Raw genomic sequence first — 27,850 nt, forward strand, 5'->3', positions numbered from 1 at the left:
TACCATATAATATACAATACACAATACTATGCAGTGTACTAATGTACAGTACTATCTAGTGCAAAGCAGAAATGGGATGAGGTACAATTTTAGGTACAATTTACAGTAAGGTGTACGAGTTGTAGTGCAATCCTTCATCCATAAATATAAAGTGTGGGGAGTGGGTGCTACAGTGTGTTTGTTTAAAGTGGGTGTGTGCTATAAGTGTGTGGAGTGGGTGCTACAGTGTGTTTGTTTAAAGTGAGTGTGTGCGTGTGGATGTGTGTGCTATGTGCGTTTGGTGGTTGTTGTTGTGTAGTGTTCATTCATTGTTCGTTTAGCAGCCTGATGGCCTGGGGATAGAAGCTTCTTCTGAGTCTTTCTGTGCTCGCCTTGAGACTCCTGTATCGCTTGCCTGACCGCAGCAGTTCAAAGAGGCAGTTGTTCGGGTGACTGGAGTCTTTAATGATTCTCTTAGCCTTGCCCTTGCAACGCTTGTAGTAAATGTTCTGGAGGGTGGGGAGCCCCCCTCCAATTGTGCGTTCGGCTGAACGTGTCACTCTTTGTAGTCTGCTTTGGTCTTGTGCAGTGCTATTCCCAAACCAGGAGGTGATGTTGCCGGTCAAGATGCTCTCTATTGTACATGAGTAGAAGTTCTTAAGGATCTTCTGGCTGACTTGGAACTTCCTTAGGCGCCTGAGGAAGTAGAGGCGTTGTCGTGCCTTCTTCACAACACTGTTAATGTGTGTGGTCCATGTCAAGTCCTCGGATATGTAGGCTCCGAGGTACTTAAAGCTGTTGACTCTCTCAACCGGTGCCCCGTCGATGCTGAGGGGGCTGTAGTCCTTGACCCCCGACCTCCTGAAGTCCACAATCATCTCCTTTGTTTTGCTGACGTTCAGGGAGAGGCTGTTTTCCTGGCACCATCCCGCCAGGACCTTGACCTCTTCCAGGTAGGCCCTCTCGTCGTTGGCAGAGATCAGGCCCACCACCACTGTGTCGTCAGCAAATTTGACGATTGTATTGCTACTCCGCTGAGCCACACAGTCGTGTGTGTACAGGGAGTAGAGGAGGGGACTCAGAACACAGCCCTGGGGGGCCCCTATGTTGAGGGTGATGGATGAGGAGGTGCAGTTGCCTGCTCTCACCACCTGGGGTCTGCCAGTCAGGAAGTCCAAGACCCACTGGCAGAGGTCATAGCCCAAGCCCAGGTCCCTGAGCTTGGCTATGAGTATGGAGGGGACTATGGTATTGAATGCCGAGCTGTAGTCGATGAATAGCATTCTCACATAGTTCCCCTGCCTCTTGTCCAGGTGTGATGCTGCTGTGTGCAGCACATGGGATATGGCGTCCTCCGTGGACCTGTTGGGGCGGTATGCAAATTGCAGGGGGTCCATGTTGATGGGGAGGGAGGAGCAGATGTAGCCCTTTACTAGCTTCTCAAAGCACTTCATGGCTATGGAGGTGAGAGCTACAGGGCGGTAGTCGTTGAGGCAAGCAGGCTTGGATTTTTTGGGTACAGGGATAATAGTGGACTTCTTCAGGCAGGTGGGGATGACAGCCTGTTCTAAGGACAGGTTAAATATGTCAGTGAATACTGGGGCCAGTTGGTCAGCACAGACTTTTAGGACGCGGCCGGGGATGCCGTCTGGACCTGCTGCCTTCCTGATATTTACTTTTTTAAAGGTCCGCCTCACCTCATGCTCTGTTACCCTGAACACTGCGCCTCCATCAGCAGCCGACCCCCCCCCCCCCCCATTGCCGAGGCTTGTGAGCTGGTGTTGTTATTACCAGCATCAAACCTCGCATAGAAGGTATTGAGGTCATTTGCTAAGGAGATGTCACTGTTCAGTTTGAGGGAGGCGCCTTTGTAGTCTGTCATCGTTTTGAGCCCCTGCCACATAGCTCTAGAGTCAGCTTGTTCAAACTGGAGTTCAATTTTATCCCTGTAGCGTCGTTTGGCCTCTGACACTGTCCTCCTTACGTTGTATCGCGCCACCTTGTGGTCATTCATGTTGCCTGCCTCTAGGCCGTCGTTGTATGCTTTGGTGCGCTCTCTCAGAGCTTCACGGACGGATTTGTCTACCCAGGGTTTTTGATTTGGGTAAACTTTCATTTTGGTAGTGGGGATTGTTTCTTTCACCCTAGTACAAACATAGTCCAGCACTGTCTCCGTGTAGACATTAATGTTATCTGTGTCGCGGAACACATTCCAGTCTGTGTGGTGAAACACTGACCGGATCGTCTCCTCTGACGTCACATCCCATTTCTGCACCTCTCGCGAGACTACGGGAGTACTTTTAATTCTCTGTCTGTACTTTGGTGAAAGAAAGATGGACGCGTGATCTGACTTACCAAAGCCACTATCAGAATGAGCCTTGTAGCCACCTTTAAATTGCGTGTAACAGTGATCTAGGATGTTACCGCCTCTGGTGTTGCAAGTCACATGCTGATAGAAGTCAGGCAATACCTTTCTCAGATTGGCGCTATTGAAATCTCCCAGAACTAAAATGGCGGCGTTAACATTCGCCACTTGGATTCTATTTACCTCGTCGTGTAGTCTGGAGAGCGCAACCTTGTTGCTGGCTTGCGGTGGAATATACACTCCGACCAGGACGATCGCCGTTAACTCCCTCGGGAGGAAGAAAGGACGACACTTGATGGTTATATATTCCAGTTCTGGGGAGCAGTGGTTGGATAATTCCTTCACGTTAGTTGGATCGCTCCAATTTTTGTTAAACATGAAGGCAATACCTCCTCCACGTTGTTTACCGGACTCTGCTGATGTCCGATCCTTGCGATGGATAAAGAAGTGATCAGCCGGTTGAATTGCATGGTCTGGGACGTCCGGCGTCAACCACGTCTCGGTGAAGCAGAGGACGTTGCAGTCCCTAACGTCTCTTTGATATTGAATCCTTGCTCGGATGTCATCCAGTTTATTGTCAATTGATTGTACATTGGCTAGCAATATACTGGGCAGTGGTGTACGGTGGCGTCTGGATCTCAGCCTGTTACGGATCCCAGCCCTCTTCCCTCGCCGTCTGGTTCCTCTGTTCCTGGGGTCTAGGAACAAAGGATCTGGTCCTGATCTCCGGAGAATTTCTTCAGGCCATTGATGCGGTTCGGAAAGCTGATCCAGTGAGTAATCCAGTTGGTAAGTTTCCCGTAATCCAATGTCTATGAGTGACTGACGGTCATATACATTAAATGCACCAACAGTTGGTACGAACAAAACTCTAAAAACTATAAATATTAACAAAAGTAAACACAGTCTCGACGGAGCGAACAGAGAGGCAGCCGGTCGGAGCAGCGCCATCATCCTGTGTATAGTGATTCATCATAATTGTGATTGCTTGTCAGGAGAACGCACACAGAGATGTTCAATGTCCTGGTTTATGTCAAAACCACCTGTTATCTGTGTGATTCAGCTTATTTATGACCACTTTCTAGAAAACACAGCAACCTGACCTTAGCAGCACTAAGATGTCAAATACCCTGCTGCAAATCAAATATGCAGGGGACATAGTCCACCACCAGTAAACACAATCATGACACCAGCCAGCTGTGTATTCAGAATATCACTGTATATAAAGTGATGACGCATTACCTAAAATGATATAGGTAATGCGTCTAAAATATTGAAAAATGTTATTTTTGCTGACGATACAAATGTCTTCTGTGAGGGAGAGAACCTCCAAATGCTTTTAAAGAATGTCACAGCTGAGCTATCCAAGCTGAAAGTGTGGTTTGATGTAAATAAATTATCATTAAATATAAAAAAAAATAAAATCATGATATTTGGTAAATGTGATATACAAGCAAATACACCGGTTGAACTAATGATTGATAGTATTAAACTGGAGAGGGTATTTGAGAATACATTTCTGGGTGTGATAATAGACCACAAACTCAACTGGAAACCTCAAGTCAAATATGTCAGGACTAAATTGGCACGGAGTGTTGGTGTTTTATGCAAGATAAGACACATTCTAAACCAGTGGAGGCTGCTGACCAAATTTTTAGGTGAAGCACAAATTATTATATTATATATTAAATTATATTTTTTAAACATCCCCAACGCTGCAACACCCCCATTCCTCCCAGGTGTCAGGCTCCTCATTCGCTTCCATTCATTTTGGGGACGTACAGTATACAGTGGCTCGGCGGCCCCTGATCAAACCAGACCATGTACAGTATACAGTGGCTCGGCGGCCCCTGATCAAACCAGACCATGTACAGTATACAGTGGCTCGGCGGCCCCTGATCAAACCAACAGACCATGTACAGTATACAGTGGCTCGGCGGCCCCTGATCAAACCAGACCATGTACAGTATACAGTGGCTCGGCGGCCCCTGATCAAACCAACAGACCATGAACAGTATACAGTGGCTCGGCGGCCCCTGATCAAACCAGACCATGTACAGTATACAGTGGCTCGGCGGCCCCTGATCAAACCAGACCATGTACAGTATACAGTGGCTCGGCGGCCCCTGATCAAACCAACAGACCATGTACAGTATACAGTGGCTCGGCGGCCCGATCAAACCAGACCATGTACAGTATACAGTGGCTCGGCGGCCCCTGATCAAACCAACAGACCATGAACAGTATACAGTGGCTCGGCGGCCCCTGATCAAACCAAGCAGACCATGTACAGTATACAGTGGCTCGGCGGCCCCTGATCAAACCAAGCAGACCATGTACAGTATACAGTGGCTCGGCGGCCCCTGATCAAACCAAGCAGACCATGTACAGTATACAGTGGCTCGGTGGCCCCTGATCAAACCAAGCAGACCATGTACAGTATACAGTGGCTCGGCGGCCCCTGATCAAACCAAGCAGACCATGTACAGTATACAGTGGCTCGGCGGCCCGATCAAACCAACAGACCATGTACAGTATGGCTCGGGCCCATCAAAAAATAACACAGTATGCTATGACTGGCCCCTGTAAATGTCCTAACACAACCCCCTCAATGTACAGTAAATGACCAAGTATGGTTGTCAATATTCCAATGTACAGTACAGTTTTGTTTGTACAGTTGTACAGTGTATGTCCCCCACCTCCAATGTACAGTCCCGTCCCGTCCCCCCCTACCCAACCTCCTCCAATGTACAGTTTCTACGTCAAATGTATATACTCCCTTTTCTGGACTATTTTTATATCACAAACAGTACTGTCTGTATGTGCAAGTCTGGTACATGTCATAATGTATAGATGTAGCAGTACTGTCTATCTGTATGTCATGTGTGTCATATATGTTATGATGAATTGAAAATGGGGGACCCTGATGTAAACAAGACGAAAGTCTTTCTCTGGTCTGCATCCCCTTAACAATTGTGTGTATTGAGCTGTACTGTGTACTGTACCCATTCTGCAATCTGTTAATAAAGTTTTCAATCAATCAATCAATCAATTCAATCAAGCGAATTGCAGTTCTGCTCAATGAATGAATCCGAGAGGAATCCGAATGTCCCCTCTAACTAGTGCTATATGCTTCATTGCGTCATTAATAAAGTTTTCAATCAATCAATCAAACAATGCCGTTTGTTTAGACATTCACAAGACTTGCATAATGTTACAACTGCACGGCGGCAGTTTCAACAACATTATGTATTGTCCCTTACCTTAGATGAGCCGCGCCTGCTGCATACATCCCACAACGTCATCTTTTCCATTCATTCATTCCAGATAGGGCGGCGGCATTGTTGTTATTGATATCATCTTCATTCATAAGAAAAAGGGGGACCCTGATGTAAACAAGACGAAAGTCTTTCTCTGGTCTGCATCCCCTTAACAATTGTGTGTATTGAGCTGTACTGTATTGTACCCATTCTGCAATCTGTTAATAAAGTTTTCAATCAATCAATCAATCAATCAATCAATGCCATCAGCCCTGTTTAGACATTCACAAGACTTGCGTAACGTTAGCTAGCAAGCAAGCTAGTCGACAATATCTCGTTCCTCCATGTATGTCTGTCCTCATCTTTACCTGTGACTGTATGTCTGTCCTCATCTTTACCTCTGACTGTATGTCTGTCCTCATCTTTACCTGTGACTGTATGTCTGTCCTCATCTTTACCTGTGACTGTATGTCTGTCCTCATCTTTACCTGTGACTGTATGTCTGTCCTCATCTTTACCTGTGACTGACAACGCTATCTACACACTACAGTACTAGAGAATTCAAAGTGCCCGCGAGGCGATGACGTTGTTGTTGTGACGTTTATGACGTTTAGCTTTTATCGCAGGTGTATATATATATCATCAAACGATGCACAATAAGTTCATGAACAATAACAAAACACTCCACCCTGGGCCTGATAGCTGCGGTGGTAGCCATTTAGCTACATTAGCTCCAACAAGTTATCTTCTTAAACTGAGATAAAAATTATTTTGAAAACAAGCTCGCTGCAGAGCCACAGTACAGCCCAAGAGAAACCATTATCTGATTGGGCCACAAGGCTGTCAATCATGCTAGCTGCAGAGCCACAGAACAGCAAAAGCTGATTGGTGGATTGAATGATTGACAGCCTTGTTATCCATTCAATGGCAAGAGTTTAACTGCACAGACCGTGCTTAGATGAAGTTAATAGCCTATTTTGATTGGCTGTTGAATGAATGAATGAATGAATTTATTCACACACACACACGATACATTTACATGCGAGTATCCTCATGTGATATCAATGTCACAAATTGTGTGCATGTGCCAGGTCTCCCAAGAAGCTATTTAAAGCTTTTGGAGGGAGCCTGAACACAGATACAAACAGAATATAAACAACAAAACAATAACAAAAAACAAAACAAAACAATACAACGTGGGTAGGTTTACACACCTACCTACTAACTGACATATAACAGAGATACATAATACAGACAATTTTATTCCTAAGTTATAATTTTAATTAGAGATATGATTTTAGCAGTTCCTCTTTCAGTGATTTTTTAAAGGTTTTAAAGGTATTAGTCATTTTTAGATTTTCGTCAAGCTTGTTCCAGATCTGTGGACCCCTGCATGCTATGCTTAGGCTAGCACAATTGAGTCTTCTCCTCTTGCCAGATATAAGATGCTTATTTCTTGTGTTGTGGATGTGCAGTGGTTGGCAGACTGGGACAAGCTCAGACAGTCTGTGATTCATGTTGTTGACAACTTGATACATAATTGATGCGTTTTGATGAATGTTAAATTCAGCGAGCCTCAGGAGACCAAAGCGATGGAAAAGAGGCTTTGAGGGCGCTCTATACCCGGACCATGACAGCACTCGTAGTACCCTCTTTTGTAGGCTTTCTAGTTTCTTGAGATGGCTGGGGTATGTGTTGCACCATATGACGTTACAGTAATTGATGAGGGGTTCAAACAGGGTTTTGTATAAAGTGAGAAGGGCAGGCAAGGGAAGAAAATTACGTATTTTGCAGAATAAGCCAACATATTTGGACAGTTTTGTTTGTAGATATTTTATGTGGCATTTGAAGTTGAGTGACTCATCGATGATGACCCCCAGGAATTTTGTGGACACCACTCTTGACAGCTCCTTTCCATTTATTTGTATGCACATGTGATGTGTGCGCATCCAATTTGAGTGGAAGACAATGAAATTTGTTTTGCTGAGATTTAGTGATAATTTGTTGCATTTGAACCAGGTGTCCACTTTTTGTAGTTCTGTATTGAGTAGATCTTGTAGCTCGAGTGGATTTTTATGTGACAGAAACAAATTAGTGTCATCAGCGAATATTACTTTGTGCAGTAGTACAGATGAGTTGACAAAGTCATCGCATACACTGGGGGCCTACAAATACATTCTTTCATGGGGCCCAGAATCTGGAGCTACACCCCTGACTGCGTCACTACGGGAGACTGCAATTCAAAACTGGCCCCTGTAAATGTCATAACCCAACCCTAATGTACAGTAAATTACCAATGTACAGTTTTGCTTGTACAGTGGTACAGTTTCCCCCACTCCGCCTACCCCAACCCCCACCCACCTAACCACCTCCAATGTACAGTCCCCCCCCCCCCACCCCACACCTCCTCCAATGTACAGTTTCTACGTCAAATGTATATACTCTCTTTTTGAAACTCTTTTTGTATCACAAACAGTACTGTATTTGCAAATCTGGTATGTCATAAATATATAGATGTAGTACTGTATCTGTATATTGTGTTGTATGTCATAATATGTTATGATGAATTGAAAATGGGGGACCCTGATGTAAACAAGATGAAAGTATTTCTCTGGTCTGCAGCGCCTGGCCCTTAACAATTGTGTGTATTGAACTGTACTGTAGTGTACTGTACCCATTCTGCAATCTGTTAATAAAGTTTTCAATCAATCAATCAATCAATCAATCAGTTAACGTAACTTAAAAACGTACAGGTCCAGGACTCAGTGAAAGATATCGTATATCCTGCAGAGTGGGACACAATAATAGTCTTCAACAAATAATATCTCGTTGTCTGTCTGTAGTTCCGATGGTAAAGAAGAGAACAGCCGGCAGCAGGTTGCGTTCATTCACTACTGTCTCGAAATCCCGCGTCCCGTTTTATATGACGAGCGATCAGCTTCTTCAATGTAATACAATCGATTTCGAGTGGGTGGTAATAAAGCAATGTTGACATCTTTAGTTCAATTCATTCTAGTGGCGGACGGTCGCTCCCTGTAGACACGATGATGCTGCGCCCCTCATTGACGCCCAGAAACATCATGGAATAATAATAACAACAACTAAGCAACAGATGGAGCTTTACTTTTTTTTTTTTTTTTCAAGAAAAAAATAGTTTTGCACATCAACCAATCAAGAAATATCCTATTGGAATTGGCCAAAGAAAATGGCGTGGCGTTGTAGAAAACAAACGTATAGTTTTCCAAAGTAGCGCCTTATCGTTGGATGTTGGCCGCAGACAGACAGACAGACAGACAGACAGACAGACAGGTGTTTCTCGCGGCCCGGAGGCCAGAAGCTTATAGTTGACCTGTCAGCTCACTGACCACAGTGTCGGTGTCCAGGTCTTATAGTTGACCTGTCAGCTCACTGACCACAGTGTCAGTGTCCAGGTCTTATAGTTGACCTGTCAGCTCACTGACCACAGTGTCGGTGTCCAGGTCTTATAGTTGACCTGTCAGCTCACTGACCACAGTGTCGGTGTCCAGGTCTTATAGTTGACCTGTCAGCTCACTGACCACAGTGTCGGTGTCCAGGTCTTATAGTTGACCTGTCAGCTCACTGACCACAGTGTCGGTGTCCAGGTCTTATAGTTGACCTGTCAGCTCACTGACCACAGTGTCGGTGTCCAGGTCTTATAGTTGACCTGTCAGCTCACTGACCACAGTGTCGGTGTCCAGGTCTTATAGTTGACCTGTCAGCTCACTGACCACAGTGTCGGTGTCCAGGTCTTATAGTTGACCTGTCAGCTCACTGACCACAGTGTCAGTGTCCAGGTCTTATAGTTGACCTGTCAGCTCACTGACCACAGTGTCGGTGTCCAGGTCTTATAGTTGACCTGTCAGCTCACTGACCACAGTGTCTGTGTCCAGGTCTTATAGTTGACCTGTCAGCTCACTGACCACAGTGTCAGTGTCCAGGTCTTATAGTTGACCTGTCAGCTCACTGACCACAGTGTCGGTGTCCAGGTCTAATAGTTGACCTGTCAGCTCACTGACCACAGTGTCGGTGTCCAGGTCTTATAGTTGACCTGTCAGCTCACTGACCACAGTGTCGGTGTCCAGGTCTTATAGTTGACCTGTCAGCTCACTGACCACAGTGTCGGTATCCAGGTCTTATAGTTGACCTGTCAGCTCACTGACCACAGTGTCGGTGTCCAGGTCTTATAGTTGACCTGTCAGCTCACTGACCACAGTGTCGGTGTCCAGGTCTTATAGTTGACCTGTCAGCTCACTGACCACAGTGTCGGTGTCCAGGTCTTATAGTTGACCTGTCAGCTCACTGACCACAGTGTCTGTGTCCAGGTCTTATAGTTGACCTGTCAGCTCACTGACCACAGTGTCTGTGTCCAGGTCTTATAGTTGACCTGTCAGCTCATTGACCACAGTGTCAGTGTCCAGGTCTTATAGTTGACCTGTCAGCTCACTGACCACAGTGTCAGTGTCCAGGTCTTATAGTTGACCTGTCAGCTCATTGACCACAGTGTCAGTGTCCAGGTCTTATAGTTGACCTGTCAGCTCACTGACCACAGTGTCAGTGTCCAGGTCTTATAGTTGACCTGTCAGCTCACTGACCACAGTGTCAGTGTCCAGGTCTTATAGTTGACCTGTCAGCTCACTGACCACAGTGTCAGTGTCCAGGTCTTATAGTTGACCTGTCAGCTCACTGACCACAGTGTCTGTGTCCAGGTATTATAGTTGACCTGTCAGCTCACTGACCACAGTGTCGGTGTCCAGGTCTTATAGTTGACCTGTCAGCTCATTGACCACAGTGTCGGTGTCCAGGTCTTATAGTTGACCTGTCAGCTCACTGACCACAGTGTCGGTGTCCAGGTCTTATAGTTGACCTGTCAGCTCACTGACCACAGTGTCTGTGTCCAGGTCTTATAGTTGACCTGTCAGCTCACTGACCACAGTGTCAGTGTCCAGGTCTTATAGTTGACCTGTCAGCTCATTGACCACAGTGTCTGTGTCCAGGTCTTATAGTTGACCTGTCAGCTCACTGACCACAGTGTCAGTGTCCAGGTCTTATAGTTGACCTGTCAGCTCACTGACCACAGTGTCTGTGTCCAGGTCTTATAGTTGACCTGTCAGCTCACTGACCACAGTGTCAGTGTCCAGGTCTTATAGTTGACCTGTCAGCTCACTGACCACAGTGTCTGTGTCCAGGTCTTATAGTTGACCTGTCAGCTCACTGACCACAGTGTCTGTGTCCAGGTCTTATAGTTGACCTGTCAGCTCATTGACCACAGTGTCAGTGTCCAGGTCTTATAGTTGACCTGTCAGCTCACTGACCACAGTGTCAGTGTCCAGGTCTTATAGTTGACCTGTCAGCTCACTGACCAGTGTCAGTGTCCAGGTCTTATAGTTGACCTGTCAGCTCACTGACCACAGTGTCGGTGTCCAGGTCTTATAGTTGACCTGTCAGCTCATTGACCACAGTGTCAGTGTCCAGGTCTTATAGTTGACCTGTCAGCTCACTGACCACAGTGTCAGTGTCCAGGTCTTATAGTTGACCTGTCAGCTCACTGACCACAGTGTCTGTGTCCAGGTCTTATAGTTGACCTGTCAGCTCATTGACCACAGTGTCAGTGTCCAGGTCTTATAGTTGACCTGTCAGCTCACTGACCACAGTGTCAGTGTCCAGGTCTTATAGTTGACCTGTCAGCTCATTGACCACAGTGTCAGTGTCCAGGTCTTATAGTTGACCTGTCAGCTCACTGACCACAGTGTCAGTGTCCAGGTCTTATAGTTGACCTGTCAGCTCACTGACCACAGTGTCAGTGTCCAGGTCTTATAGTTGACCTGTCAGCTCACTGACCACAGTGTCAGTGTCCAGGTCTTATAGTTGACCTGTCAGCTCACTGACCACAGTGTCTGTGTCCAGGTCTTATAGTTGACCTGTCAGCTCACTGACCACAGTGTCGGTGTCCAGGTCTTATAGTTGACCTGTCAGCTCATTGACCACAGTGTCGGTGTCCAGGTCTTATAGTTGACCTGTCAGCTCACTGACCACAGTGTCGGTGTCCAGGTCTTATAGTTGACCTGTCAGCTCACTGACCACAGTGTCTGTGTCCAGGTCTTATAGTTGACCTGTCAGCTCACTGACCACAGTGTCAGTGTCCAGGTCTTATAGTTGACCTGTCAGCTCACTGACCACAGTGTCAGTGTCCAGGTCTTATAGTTGACCTGTCAGCTCACTGACCACAGTGTCGGTGTCCAGGTCTTATAGTTGACCTGTCAGCTCATTGACCACAGTGTCTGTGTCCAGGTCTTATAGTTGACCTGTCAGCTCACTGACCACAGTGTCAGTGTCCAGGTCTTATAGTTGACCTGTCAGCTCATTGACCACAGTGTCTGTGTCCAGGTCTTATAGTTGACCTGTCAGCTCACTGACCACAGTGTCAGTGTCCAGGTCTTATAGTTGACCTGTCAGCTCACTGACCACAGTGTCTGTGTCCAGGTCTTATAGTTGACCTGTCAGCTCACTGACCACAGTGTCAGTGTCCAGGTCTTATAGTTGACCTGTCAGCTCACTGACCACAGTGTCTGTGTCCAGGTCTTATAGTTGACCTGTCAGCTCACTGACCACAGTGTCTGTGTCCAGGTCTTATAGTTGACCTGTCAGCTCATTGACCACAGTGTCAGTGTCCAGGTCTTATAGTTGACCTGTCAGCTCACTGACCACAGTGTCAGTGTCCAGGTCTTATAGTTGACCTGTCAGCTCACTGACCAGTGTCAGTGTCCAGGTCTTATAGTTGACCTGTCAGCTCACTGACCACAGTGTCGGTGTCCAGGTCTTATAGTTGACCTGTCAGCTCATTGACCACAGTGTCAGTGTCCAGGTCTTATAGTTGACCTGTCAGCTCACTGACCACAGTGTCAGTGTCCAGGTCTTATAGTTGACCTGTCAGCTCATTGACCACAGTGTCAGTGTCCAGGTCTTATAGTTGACCCGTCAGCTCACTGACCACAGTGTCAGTGTCCAGGTCTTATAGTTGACCTGTCAGCTCACTGACCACAGTGTCAGTGTCCAGGTCTTATAGTTGACCTGTCAGCTCACTGACCACAGTGTCGGTGTCCAGGTCTTATAGTTGACCTGTCAGCTCACTGACCAGTGTCTGTGTCCAGGTCTTATAGTTGACCTGTCAGCTCACTGACCACAGTGTCGATGTCCAGGTCTTATAGTTGACCTGTCAGCTCACTGACCACAGTGTCTGTGTCCAGGTCTTATAGTTGACCTGTCAGCTCACTGACCACAGTGTCAGTGTCCAGGTCTTATAGTTGACCTGTCAGCTCACTGACCACAGTGTCAGTGTCCAGGTCTTATAGTTGACCTGTCAGCTCACTGACCACAGTGTCAGTGACCAGGTCTTATAGTTGACCTGTCAGCTCACTGGCCACAGTGTCGGTGTCCAGGTCTTATAGTTGACCATCAGCTCACTGACCACAGTGTCGGTGTCCAGGTCTTATAGTTGACCATCAGCTCACTGACCACAGTGTCAGTGTCCAGGTCTTATAGTTGACCTGTCAGCTCACTGACCACAGTGTCAGTGTCCAGGTCTTATAGTTGACCTGTCAGCTCACTGACCACAGTGTCAGTGTCCAGGTCTTATAGTTGACCTGTCAGCTCACTGACCACAGTGTCGGTGTCCAGGTCTTATAGTTGACCTGTCAGCTCACTGACCACAGTGTCGGTGTCCAGGTCTTATAGTTGACCACTAGTTGACCACCTAGTGGCGTGTCACTATATTAGTAGACTCTATGGATATATTTTAGTCTTCGTTCTATGACCGCGTCTCATTCATTCTTTCTCACTTTAGTCATAAATCAAATAAACAGACAAAGAGAAACATAAAGTAAGTTTCATATCGTTACTTTGCACAGTGTTTCCAGGATTTGACGTCGTGTACCCAACCCCCCCCCCCACCCAACCTCCTCCAATGTACAGTTTCTACGTCAAATGTATATGCTCCCTTTTCCTGACTCCTTCTGTATCACAAACAGTACTGTATTTGCAAATCTGGTATGTCATAAATGTATAGATGTAGCAGTACTGACTATCTGTATGTCATGTATGTCATATATGTCCAGATGAATTGAAAATGGGGGACCCTGATGTAAACAAGACGAAAGTCTTTCTCTGGTCTGCATCCCCTTAACAATTGTGTGTATTGAGCTGTACTGTATTGTACCCATTCTGCAATCTGTTAATAAAGTTTTCAATCAATCAATCAATCAATCAATCAATCAATCAATTCAATCAATCAATCAATCTGTTTTTTCTTTGACCGCATCATACAAAGTCATCTAGATCTCATAGCCGGAAGGACGTTTCGATGGGAATATTTTTTTTTACCAAGCTGTAAAGCCGTAATTTATCATATGTTATAAACCCACCCTTTACCATAACTCTAACAACCGCCCCCACCACATACAAAATAAAAATACATGTACAAACGTCCTTCCCGAATATGGGATCTAGTCACTACCGGTCTGATCGCTAATCACTGTTACTATGGAGACGGACCAAACTCATGAGTAACGTCAGAGACGTTGGAGCATAATTTAATAAACCAACGCTAATAAACCAGTCAGTTAGTTTAGCTAACATTAGTTATGAAACTCTGAAAGCAAATGACCGGTATTTGCTTCCTATGGTTGCAGGGATATGTCGCACAGGTAACGTTACCGTCAACATAGTGTGTATATCGTGTTGGTTGATTGATTGATTGATTGATTGAAAAGTTTATTAACAGATTGCAGAATGGGTACAGTACAGTACAGCTCGATACACACAATTGTTAAGGGGATGCAGACCAGAGCTCTACCTCCTGAGACACTGTCTCTAGACCAGCTCTACCTCCTGAGACACTGTCTCTAGACCACTCTACCTCCTGAGACACTGTCTCTAGACCGCTCTACCTCCTGAGACACTGTCTCTAGACCACGCTACCTCCTGAGCCACTGTCTCTAGACCAGCTCTACATCATGAGCCACCGTCTCTAGACCGCTCTACCTCCTGAGCCACTGTCTCTAGACCGCTCTACCTCCTGAGCCACTGTCTCTAGACCAGCTCTACCTCCTGAGCCACTGTCTCTAGACCGCTCTACCTCCTGAGCCACTGTCTCTAGACCGCTCTACCTCCTGAGCCACTGTCTCTAGACCGCTCTACCTCCTGAGCCACTGTCTCTAGACCAGCTCTACCTCCTGAGCCACTGTCTCTAGACCGCTCTACCTCCTGAGCCACTGTCTCTAGACCAGCTCTACCTCCTGAGCCACTGTCTCTAGACCGCTCTACCTCCTGAGCCACTGTCTCTAGACCGCTCTACCTCCTGAGCCACTGTCTCTAGACCAGCTCTACCTCCTGAGACACTGGCTCTAGACCAGCTCTACCTCCTGAGCCACTGTCTCTAGACCAGCTCTACCTCCTGAGACACTGTCTCTAGACCGCTCTACCTCCTGAGCCACTGTCTCTAGACCGCTCTACATCCTGAGCCACTGTCTCTAGACCGCTCTACCTCCTGAGCCACTGTCTCTAGACCGCTCTACCTCCAGAGCCACTGTCTCTAGACCGCTCTACATCCTGAGCCACTGTCTCTAGACCGCTCTACCTCCTGAGCTACTGTATCTAGACCGCTCTACATCCTGAGCCACTGTCTCTAGACCGCTCTACCTCCTGAGCCACTGTCTCTAGACCGCTCTACCTCCTGAGCCACTGTGCTGTTATCCTGTAGTCCGTGTATCCACAGGGGCAGCATTACCTGCACGCGGATCTCTGCCTCAATCTCTTTCCTTTTTTCCTCCTTGACCAGCTCGGCTTCATGCCTCTGGCTGTAGTTGCTCGACTCCTCACGGTTCTGCCACACATCTGATGATAAAAGACACGTTCAGTTGAGGTCAGGGAGGCAGCGACACAAACTCTTCACTGCCGATGCCCATTCTAACCCTAACCCTAACCTTTAAGCACCGTCAGATAGGGGGAACCATTCTACGGTAAATCCTAACCTTTGTCGTATATTCTATACATTTCTAAGGTTATTTACAGTGCATTGAGGTTGCCAACTAGAGGGAGAGAAGGAGAATGGTTCCTCTCATCTGACTTCAAATATAGCCAGTAGAGAAATAAACTGTGCAGCCAGACAATAGAGCTATAGTTAAAACTCATGATTTATTTGCCTCTGGGCTCAGAGTGAAATTAAATGTTGTTGTTTACATACAGGGATCATTTCATAGTACATCAAAACATGTTGTACAAAATTATTGATAAGGTTTGCACATCAAACCCAGTCTGTACATAAAACAGTAGTCATGTTTATCAAATGAAGAGAGAATCTACTGAGCATTTCACATGAGTAAACCTGGTCAACAGATAGGGATCTGTACATGTTACACTAAACTAAACAACAGTGGTTTTTCCATGATTTACTCACATGCAAGACAACAGCATTCTCTGGATGCTTAACAATGAGTTTTCCTTTTTATACTCAAAATGATGTCACAAGTTGACTTGATTCATAGCCAATCAGTTATATTATATATATATATATATATATATATGGCGTTCTGTTCCAATTGGTTCTTGATTCTAAAAACAGGCTTTCTTCTGTTTCTTGGTTTCCAATCAGGTTTGTCTTCTGGGGGCCGTCCGCCCCCTCCTTTGGGCTGTGGTCTTCTCAGTTGGACAGAGGGGTAATTCCCATAAACTTTTACAAAGTATTTCCAGTGTATATGAATTACACTCTTCCAGTATTATCACAGTTTTACTCTTTTGTTTACCTTTTGATACCAAATTGCATACTCAGGTGACATTCTAAATGACATTTAAATCCTTTTATCAAATAAGTCAGTTTAATTAATATAATCTTGTTTGTGCTGGTCTGCCCTCGTTCAGACCAGCTGTCCTCTTGACTCCTACGGGGGGTGTGAGGTACATTAACATAAAGTCAACTTGAGGTTCCCACTCTGTGCGTGGGAAGATCTAATCATTCTAGTCATATGTACTTAAGGCATTATTTGTATTTAACCATTATTACAGATATTTGCAGTTTTCAGTGATGATGTAACAGTGCGTTTTGTCTCTAATCTATAATTGTTTCATTTAGCCTTCTGCTTTTTGGTGCAACTGTCCCTGTGGAAAGGTGTTGTTTGTTCTATAGATTAGCCATTGCTTGAGTGGGGGTTGAGTGACTGTTCCTTCTGTTCTAAGTAGTTAAGTACATCTGTTTGTGTGGGGGTTTGTTGACTGTCTCCTGAATACAGTTCAACACAGCAGGGGTTTCATAGGGGCTCAAACAGTTTTACCTGTTTCCTGTCACGCTAGTATCACTCCTTATGGCACACCAGACTTTTGCATTGTGGTTTTCTAATTATACACACATATGGATTATGAAATACACAGTCAATGTTACCACACCTTTAAGCATTGTGAGATACGGGGAACCATTCTACTGTAACTCCTAACCTTTAAGCATCGTCAGATAGGGGGGACCATTCTAACTCCTAACCTTTAAGCATCGTCAGATAGGGGGAACCATTCTACTGTAACTCTTAACCTTTAACACATTGGGCGCCAGCCATTAGACGGGTCCCGTTGTAGCAATGCCACGCTTTAAAAGATAGGAGTGCGTACCTTGTTTGTAGAGCTATAGTATGAGGTTTTTTATGGAGCTTACCCACAAAGGTCTTGTGTCCCACTTCCAAATCAGACAGGAGAGCAGAGGGCAGCATCTTCAACCCTGCCTCCTCCTCCCCCTGTGGTTCAGTAGAAGGTTACGCCGGTCCATCTAAACACGCACTGCATTGCAATCTCTACCTGATCACAGTATGGTTGATTCGATTGAGCTAAATCCTCTTATTTAGTAATAGTAGTATTAGTCGTTTTTGTATTCAGTCATCACACACAATACAATATGCAATATGCAGACTGTCAACAGTCTTTGATTTTGGCAGTGACAGAAAAGGTACAGGCTGAAGCATAACACTTATACATGCCTGTCCTGTATTCTTAAGCCTCCAAAACGGAAACCAAAAAATTGACAAAATACAACTTATTCAGATTTGTAACCTTCAATAATATCTATACAAACCATTTTTTGGATAAGCAAAAGCAAATGACTAATTCTTAAATGTATATCAGCATTGTTCCACAAGTTACCTCAACAATAGAAATACATCTCCTTGTAATCCCTTTCTTAGCTTTTTGAACAGTAAACTTACAAACGTCTCTCAAATCATATTTGCTTTCCTGTATTGGGAAAAAAATAAAATGTATAATAAACCAAATCATTACATTTCATAACTTTATAAACAGTGGATTTGTGTGGTCATAGTAATCAGCCTTATAAATGCTTTAGATCTTTATATTGTTCAGAATTCATAATACAACATAATACATAATACAAACATGATTGAAAACAACACAATTCCAGAACAACCCACCTCTTCTCCTCCCTTCCCTTTGTCCTTTCCTTTCTTTCCTTGTTCCTTCTTCTCTTCTTTGCCCTTTGGTTTGTTGTTGACGTCCTCCTCCTCCTCCTTTGCAGCTAATTCCTCCATTAACTGAAACAAAGCATAGTTGCATCACTGTCATTTAATGATCACCTGTCGATTTGATTGACTGATTATTTTTTATACATCTTTGCCTACCAAGATGTCTGCGATGATAATGTAATACAGATTTGAACTACTGTACAAGCAGGCTGTGAACTATAGTTTGACTGTGTGATGGGAGGTAGATGCTGTACTGTACCTCCTGGGGGGTTTTCTCTGCGAAGAGAAGAGTGGAGCCTCCGGCCTCTTGCTCTGGGTAGTCTGGAAAAGATCCTGTTGCATCACTAGAAGTCAAACGTGCAGGAAAGAATGATACATTAGATAACCATCAACGTATCAGCACTTTGTGCCCCTGTGGCTGTTAAAGCGCTTTATAAATTAAGTTGGATTGGATGGATTGGATTGGACCATCAACATATTTTAATCAAAATCACCCTGATTGGGGAAATGCTCTGTGTAAAAAGAGGACTAGCAGACTACAGACTACAGAGAGTGGCACGTTCAGCCGAACGCACAATTGGAGGGGGGCTCCCCACTCTCCAGAACATTTACAACAAGCGGTGCAGGGGTAAGGCTAAGAGAATTATCAAGGACTCCAGCCACCCAAACAACTGCCTCTTTGAACTGCTGCGGTCAGGCAAGCGATACCGGAGTCTCATGGCAAGCACAGAAAGACTCAGAAGAAGCTTCTATCCCCAGGCCATCAGGTTGCTCAACGAACAATAACACTATGCAACAACCATCAAATGCACTCACAACACACACATCTGTGAGGTTTTGTCCGCTGCTCACCTACTCGCTCTGTTCCTTTAAGCCTACTCGCTCTGTTCCTTTAAGTTTTCAGTTAATTAATTGCATTCTCCTCTTCACACGCTTCTTCCTGTAGACGCCGTTTGATTGGTGCTTCCCCAACCACACGCTTGTCAATCTCATCCCGCAGCTGTCACAGCTTGTCATTAAGCATTCCTTTTGATTATATATACCCCGATTCCCCATCAAGTGTTGTTGGATCGTTTTGATATATTATCAGCATTTGCCGTTCCTTCCTTGCCTGCTGTTTTCCCTGTGCTTTGCCTCCCAGGACACTCAAGAAGTATTCCGCTTGGACAACCCGTTCCCCGTAACGACGCGCTCGCCCTGTTTGATCCTGCTCTCTTTACGCACAGCGCCTGGGTGAGTTTTGCAAGACAGTCTTTTGTCCCTATCGTTTTTCGTGTGTGTAGACACTGAAGAGATCCTGCTTTTTGTTCGGTCTGTCACTCACCCTGTGCCTGCTTTTTGGATTGTTCATTTGGGATAATATTTGCTTGAACTTTGCTCACTGTGTGTATTCACACCGAAGATATTATCACTTGGATTATTATTGGGACATCGCTCACTGTGTGTATTCGCACCGAAGATTCTATCACTTGGATTGTTGTTGGGACATTGCTCACAGTGTGTATTTACACCGAAGATTCAGTCACTTGGATTACCTGTTTTGGGACAAGTCACTTCTCCTGTCACCTGTTCTGTTCCCAACTGTACTCTGAGCTAACCCGCTCTCTCTCTCTCTCTCTCTCTCTGTCCCGTTACCACCTCGGAGAGCTGCCGAGAGGATTCTGCAGAGCGGCTCTGACGTCACTGTCAGATTCCTCAGACGAACCTTCCCGGGAGAAGCTGCAGAGCAGCAACATTCTTCTAATGCTTGTATCCCAGTCTTTGTTTGTTTTCAACCAAGTTCTTGCTGCTATTTTGTGAAATAAAACAAGCCCTAGTTTTTGGCAACTCTGAAACAACTCTCTTTGTGTCGTTAGCGTTTGGGGTCGGTGTCAAACCATAACATTACGATCCAACCAATATGACGACCCCAGCCGACACAGAGAGAGTCAGAACAGCACTAGCTGGTCAGATCGAGTTGACCAAGGATCACAGTCACCAACTAGAGAGGGCTGCGGCTGCGGTGCATGAACTCAGGGAACAGGTCCAGCCTATTCAAGGGTCCCTGGCCGCTCTGGCAGGACAACAGTCAAGTATACTCCTTCATCTTCACACGCTGAGCGACACCGTTAACGCTTTACTTGTACCCCCACTTCCTTCAGGAGCATTGGCAGGAGCATCCCCCGCAGCCCCAGCAGGCCCCGCGCTTCCCGATCCCGCACCTCGGGAACCCCGTCTCTCCGTCCCACGGCTGTTCGACGGCAATCCCGAGGAGTGTGCCACATTCATCATGCAATGTGAGTTGGTTTTCCGTCATCAACCCAGTCGATTCACTTCAGAAGGAGCCCGAGTGGCCTATATGACAAACTTGCTCTCAGGCCGGGCAGCCCAGTGGGTCACTTCCTCCTGGGCAATGGATGCAGATTTTTGTTTCTCCTATCCAGACTTCGTGGCTGAGCTCCGCAGGGTGTTCCACCATCCAGCCCGTGGTCTGGACCCTGGAGCCCGGTTGGGTACCTTCCGACAGGGGAGCGGCGGGGTAACAGACTACGTCCTGGAGTTTCGACTGGCGGCGGTGGAGAGTGGTTGGAACGACCCAGCACTTCGCCTAACCTTCATGAGGGGGCTCAGTGACGCAGTCAGGGACCAGCTCGCGACCCGGGAGGAGCCTGACTCCCTCGAGGACCTGTTCAGCCTCGCCATTCGCATCGACGGACGCCTCCAGGAGAGAAGGCGTGAGAGGACCCGACAGGTACCTCCTGAGGGACTCCGGACCCCCCGTACTCATGACGTTACTGCTGGTCGCCCTGCCCTCAACACGACTGGTGGTAGCTTACCCTCCCGTTCGGTTCGCGAGGAGGAACCCATGCAGCTGGGACGCTCTCATCTGAGCCAGGCTGAACGTGAGGCGAGGTACAGGTCCGGTCTCTGCCTCTACTGCGGGACACCGAATCGCCAACTGCCCCACCCGGCCAAAAGACCAGGCTCGCCGAGACCCCGGGAAATCCTGGTGAGCCGTTTTTCTCATTCCCAGAGCCGCGCACCACCTGGCCATCTGATGAGCGTCACCCTGGCCTGGGCGGACCAACGGGCCACGGTGGAGGCACTCATCGACTCTGGGGCAGACGAGAGTTTCCTCGACTTCGAGTTTGCTACCCGGGCCAACATTCCACTTGAGGACCTAGTGAGGCCTTTGGAGATCTTCGCATTGGACCAACACCGCCTGGCCGACATCTCTCAACGCACCTGCCCAGTCGTGCTGACCATCGCTGGGAACCACGTTGAGAGAATCCAGTTCCTTATCACCCGATCCCCTCTTGTCCCGGTGGCCCTGGGTAGGCCCTGGCTCGCGCTGCACGAGCCCCACATCGCCTGGTCCTCCGGTACCATCAAGGGCTGGAGCTCCTCCTGTCACGCCCAGTGTCTACAGGCGGCGTCCTGTCCCCCGCCCCGGAGGCCCGCTGGTGAGTCGCCTCCGGACTCTTCATCCATACCCCCCGAGTACCACGACCTCTTGGAGGTTTTCAGTAAGTCCAGGGCTCAGGCCCTTCCACCCCACCGTCCTTACGACTGCGCCATCGACCTCCGCCAAGGGGCTCCCCTTCCCGGCAGCCGCCTCTACAGTCTGACCGTTCCGGAGAAGAAGGCGATGGATCAGTACATCTCTGAGTCCTTGGAAGCAGGACTCATTCGGCCTTCCTCCTCTCCGGTGGCGGCCGGTTTCTTCTTTGTTGGGAAGAAGGACGGGGACCTTCGACCCTGCATCGACTATCGCCAGCTCAACGAGATCACCATCAAGAACAAGTACCCTCTTCCTCTCATGAACTCCACCTTCGAACCTCTCACCCAGGCTACCGTCTTTACCAAGCTGGACCTCCGGAGTGCCTACCATCTTGTCCGTATCCGTGAGGGCGATGAATGGAAGACCGCCTTCAAGACCCCCAGGGGCCACTACGAGTACCTGGTGATGCCGTTCGGCCTCACCAACGCCCCGGCGGTATTCCAGGCGCTCATGAACGACGTCCTTCGTGACATGCTGGAGGTGTTTGTGGTGGTGTACCTGGACGACATCCTCATCTTCTCCAAGACCCTCGAGGAGCACATCCAGCATGTCCGCCGTGTGCTGGAGCGCCTCCTCCACAATCGGCTCTTCGTCAAGGCGGAGAAGTGCCGTTTCCACTCCGACTCCGTCGACTACCTGGGCTTCATCGTGGAGAAGGGCTTGACCCGAGCGGATCCTCGCAAGATCCAAGCTGTGGAGGAATGGCCTGAACCCACCACTCGGAAGGAGTTACAGAGTTTCCTCGGGTTCGCCAACTTCTACCGAAGGTTCATCCGGAACTACAGTCAAGTGGCGGAGCCACTTACCAGACTGACCTCTCCCGCCCTGCCGTTCGACTGGTCCCCAGCGGCATGTGCTGCGTTCCGCTCCCTCAAGAAGAGGTTCACTTCCGCCCCGATCTTGCTCCACCCTGACCCCAAGAGACAGTTCATCGTTGAGGTGGACGCCTCGGATACTGGACTGGGGGCTGTCTTATCCCAGCGTTCGGCAACGGACCAGAAGGTACATCCTTGCGCCTTCTACTCGCGTCGGTTCCTCCCTGCCGAGAGGAACTACGACACCGGCAATCGGGAGCTGCTGGCGGTCGTGGCTGCTTTGGAGGAGTGGCGTCATTGGCTTGAGGGGGCCGAGGAGCCATTTACCATCTGGACGGACCACAAGAACCTGACGTTCATCCGCGCTTCCAAGCGCCTCAACGGTCGGCAGGCGAGATGGGCCAGCTTCCTCAGTCGGTTCGACTTCTCGCTGACTTTTCGTCCTGGTTCCCGCAACACGAAGGCCGATTCCCTGTCCCGGTTACACTCCAAGGGGACTCCACCCTCTGAGGACCCGACTCCCATCCTCCCGGAGGCCAGGGTGGTTGGAGCCATCACCTTGGGCATCGAGGGGGTGGTTAGACGTGCCCTACGCTTCCAGCGTGCTCCAAGCAACGTTCCGATTCATCGTCTCTTCGTCCCCGACTCTGTCCGGTCCCGGGTGCTGCTGTGGGGCCATACCAGCCGGTTCGCCTGCCACCCGGGCGTTCATCGCACGTTCTCCTTCCTGGCTCGTCGTTTCTGGTGGCCCACCATGCGGAACGACGTCAAGGAGTTCGTATTGGCCTGCGCGGTCTGTGCCCGCAGCAAGGCCTCGCACCAGGCACCCTCCGGGCTGTTACAGCCACTTCCCGTTCCGAGCCGTCCTTGGTCACATGTGGCGCTAGACTTCGTCACAGGTCTTCCCTCCTCCCAGGGGAACACTTGCCTTCTGACCGTGGTGGATCGATTCAGCAAGGGGGTTCACCTCGTGGCCCTTTCCAAGCTTCCCTCGGCGGCCGAGACGGCGGACCTCCTGACTCACCACGTGTTCCGCCTTCATGGTTTTCCCCAGGACATCGTCTCTGACCGGGGGCCCCAGTTCACCTCCCAGGTATGGCGGGCTTTTTGCAAGGAATTGGGGGCGACGGTCAGTCTTTCCTCTGGTTATCATCCCCAGACTAACGGACAAACGGAGAGGATGAACCAGAGCGTGGAGTCTGCTCTTCGGTGTGTGTGGCAGCCGAGAGACCAGCTTCCTGGAGCCGTTTCCTTCCCTGGGTCGAGTACTCCATCAACTCCATGGTCAGTTCCGCCACCGGCCTCTCACCATTTGAGGTTTCCCTGGGCTACCAACCCCCTCTTTTCCCCGCACAGGAGACGGAGGTGGCAGTTCCCTCCGTGCAGGTCCACCTCGACCGCTGCCGACGGGTCTGGGAGATCACCAGGACCGCGCTGCTCCGGACATCTGAGCGCGCCTGTCGTGGGGCCGACCGGCGCCGGGTTCCTGCGCCGACTTACCACCCTGGGCAGAGGGTGTGGCTTTCCGCGAAGGACCTCCCGCTTCGGTCCTCGGCCAAGAAGCTTAACCCCCGTTTCGTCGGACCTTTCGAGGTTCTGAAGGTACTCAGTCCGGCGGCTCTGCGTCTGAAACATCCTGCGTCCATGCACATTCACCCCGTTTTCCATGTCTCCCGGGTTAAGCCTGTCTCCCTCAGTCCCCTGATGCCTCCAGCTCCTGATCCTCCGCCTCCCGAGATGGTGGATGGTCACCCCCAGTGGCAGGTCCGCCGGTTGATGGGCGTTCGACGGCGGGGTCGGGGGTTCCAGTACCTGGTGGACTGGGAGGGTTACGGCCCGGAGGAGCGGAGCTGGGTCTCCCGACAGCTCATCGTGGATCCCGGCCTGATCACGGACTTCCATCGTGCCCATCCGGACGAGCCAGGTCGGCCTGGTCGCCGGGTGGCTCCCGTGGAGGGGGGGGTACTGTGAGGTTTTGTCCGCTGCTCACCTACTCGCTCTGTTCCTTTAAGCCTACTCGCTCTGTTCCTTTAAGTTTTCAGTTAATTAATTGCATTCTCCTCTTCACACGCTTCTTCCTGTAGACGCCGTTTGATTGGTGCTTCCCCAACCACACGCTTGTCAATCTCATCCCGCAGCTGTCACAGCTTGTCATTAAGCATTCCTTTTGATTATATATACCCCGATTCCCCATCAAGTGTTGTTGGATCGTTTTGATATATTATCAGCATTTGCCGTTCCTTCCTTGCCTGCTGTTTTCCCTGTGCTTTGCCTCCCAGGACACTCAAGAAGTATTCCGCTTGGACAACCCGTTCCCCGTAACGACGCGCTCGCCCTGTTTGATCCTGCTCTCTTTACGCACAGCGCCTGGGTGAGTTTTGCAAGACAGTCTTTTGTCCCTATCGTTTTTCGTGTGTGTAGACACTGAAGAGATCCTGCTTTTTGTTCGGTCTGTCACTCACCCTGTGCCTGCTTTTTGGATTGTTCATTTGGGATAATATTTGCTTGAACTTTGCTCACTGTGTGTATTCACACCGAAGATATTATCACTTGGATTATTATTGGGACATCGCTCACTGTGTGTATTCGCACCGAAGATTCTATCACTTGGATTGTTGTTGGGACATTGCTCACAGTGTGTATTTACACCGAAGATTCAGTCACTTGGATTACCTGTTTTGGGACAAGTCACTTCTCCTGTCACCTGTTCTGTTCCCAACTGTACTCTGAGCTAACCCGCTCTCTCTCTCTCTCTCTCTCTCTGTCCCGTTACCACCTCGGAGAGCTGCCGAGAGGATTCTGCAGAGCGGCTCTGACGTCACTGTCAGATTCCTCAGACGAACCTTCCCGGGAGAAGCTGCAGAGCAGCAACATTCTTCTAATGCTTGTATCCCAGTCTTTGTTTGTTTTCAACCAAGTTCTTGCTGCTATTTTGTGAAATAAAACAAGCCCTAGTTTTTGGCAACTCTGAAACAACTCTCTTTGTGTCGTTAGCGTTTGGGGTCGGTGTCAAACCATAACATTACGATCCAACCAATATGACGACCCCAGCCGACACAGAGAGAGTCAGAACAGCACTAGCTGGTCAGATCGAGTTGACCAAGGATCACAGTCACCAACTAGAGAGGGCTGCGGCTGCGGTGCATGAACTCAGGGAACAGGTCCAGCCTATTCAAGGGTCCCTGGCCGCTCTGGCAGGACAACAGTCAAGTATACTCCTTCATCTTCACACGCTGAGCGACACCGTTAACGCTTTACTTGTACCCCCACTTCCTTCAGGAGCATTGGCAGGAGCATCCCCCGCAGCCCCAGCAGGCCCCGCGCTTCCCGATCCCGCACCTCGGGAACCCCGTCTCTCCGTCCCACGGCTGTTCGACGGCAATCCCGAGGAGTGTGCCACATTCATCATGCAATGTGAGTTGGTTTTCCGTCATCAACCCAGTCGATTCACTTCAGAAGGAGCCCGAGTGGCCTATATGACAAACTTGCTCTCAGGCCGGGCAGCCCAGTGGGTCACTTCCTCCTGGGCAATGGATGCAGATTTTTGTTTCTCCTATCCAGACTTCGTGGCTGAGCTCCGCAGGGTGTTCCACCATCCAGCCCGTGGTCTGGACCCTGGAGCCCGGTTGGGTACCTTCCGACAGGGGAGCGGCGGGGTAACAGACTACGTCCTGGAGTTTCGACTGGCGGCGGTGGAGAGTGGTTGGAACGACCCAGCACTTCGCCTAACCTTCATGAGGGGGCTCAGTGACGCAGTCAGGGACCAGCTCGCGACCCGGGAGGAGCCTGACTCCCTCGAGGACCTGTTCAGCCTCGCCATTCGCATCGACGGACGCCTCCAGGAGAGAAGGCGTGAGAGGACCCGACAGGTACCTCCTGAGGGACTCCGGACCCCCCGTACTCATGACGTTACTGCTGGTCGCCCTGCCCTCAACACGACTGGTGGTAGCTTACCCTCCCGTTCGGTTCGCGAGGAGGAACCCATGCAGCTGGGACGCTCTCATCTGAGCCAGGCTGAACGTGAGGCGAGGTACAGGTCCGGTCTCTGCCTCTACTGCGGGACACCGAATCGCCAACTGCCCCACCCGGCCAAAAGACCAGGCTCGCCGAGACCCCGGGAAATCCTGGTGAGCCGTTTTTCTCATTCCCAGAGCCGCGCACCACCTGGCCATCTGATGAGCGTCACCCTGGCCTGGGCGGACCAACGGGCCACGGTGGAGGCACTCATCGACTCTGGGGCAGACGAGAGTTTCCTCGACTTCGAGTTTGCTACCCGGGCCAACATTCCACTTGAGGACCTAGTGAGGCCTTTGGAGATCTTCGCATTGGACCAACACCGCCTGGCCGACATCTCTCAACGCACCTGCCCAGTCGTGCTGACCATCGCTGGGAACCACGTTGAGAGAATCCAGTTCCTTATCACCCGATCCCCTCTTGTCCCGGTGGCCCTGGGTAGGCCCTGGCTCGCGCTGCACGAGCCCCACATCGCCTGGTCCTCCGGTACCATCAAGGGCTGGAGCTCCTCCTGTCACGCCCAGTGTCTACAGGCGGCGTCCTGTCCCCCGCCCCGGAGGCCCGCTGGTGAGTCGCCTCCGGACTCTTCATCCATACCCCCCGAGTACCACGACCTCTTGGAGGTTTTCAGTAAGTCCAGGGCTCAGGCCCTTCCACCCCACCGTCCTTACGACTGCGCCATCGACCTCCGCCAAGGGGCTCCCCTTCCCGGCAGCCGCCTCTACAGTCTGACCGTTCCGGAGAAGAAGGCGATGGATCAGTACATCTCTGAGTCCTTGGAAGCAGGACTCATTCGGCCTTCCTCCTCTCCGGTGGCGGCCGGTTTCTTCTTTGTTGGGAAGAAGGACGGGGACCTTCGACCCTGCATCGACTATCGCCAGCTCAACGAGATCACCATCAAGAACAAGTACCCTCTTCCTCTCATGAACTCCACCTTCGAACCTCTCACCCAGGCTACCGTCTTTACCAAGCTGGACCTCCGGAGTGCCTACCATCTTGTCCGTATCCGTGAGGGCGATGAATGGAAGACCGCCTTCAAGACCCCCAGGGGCCACTACGAGTACCTGGTGATGCCGTTCGGCCTCACCAACGCCCCGGCGGTATTCCAGGCGCTCATGAACGACGTCCTTCGTGACATGCTGGAGGTGTTTGTGGTGGTGTACCTGGACGACATCCTCATCTTCTCCAAGACCCTCGAGGAGCACATCCAGCATGTCCGCCGTGTGCTGGAGCGCCTCCTCCACAATCGGCTCTTCGTCAAGGCGGAGAAGTGCCGTTTCCACTCCGACTCCGTCGACTACCTGGGCTTCATCGTGGAGAAGGGCTTGACCCGAGCGGATCCTCGC

General features: G+C 49.3%; 1 protein-coding gene across 1 annotated transcript in view; it reads right to left on the minus strand.

Moving 5' to 3' along the window:
- The window catches only part of LOC311226469 (dynein regulatory complex protein 11-like), a gene marked incomplete at both ends in the record, with an annotated part of 49,111 nt that overhangs the window by 1,169 nt on the left and 20,092 nt on the right, over positions 1-27,850 (minus strand). The window contains 4 exons of the mRNA XM_084311895.1: positions 15,407-15,513; positions 17,318-17,393; positions 18,084-18,203; positions 18,394-18,478. Of these exons, the coding sequence (XP_084168021.1) occupies positions 15,407-15,513; positions 17,318-17,393; positions 18,084-18,203; positions 18,394-18,478 (388 nt within the window). The remainder of the gene's footprint in view (positions 1-15,406; positions 15,514-17,317; positions 17,394-18,083; positions 18,204-18,393; positions 18,479-27,850) is intronic.

The sequence above is a fragment of the Notolepis coatsorum genome (genome assembly GCF_963971535.1).
Source record: "Notolepis coatsorum genome assembly, chromosome: 4".
In the NCBI taxonomy this organism is placed as follows: domain Eukaryota; kingdom Metazoa; phylum Chordata; class Actinopteri; order Aulopiformes; family Paralepididae; genus Notolepis; species Notolepis coatsorum.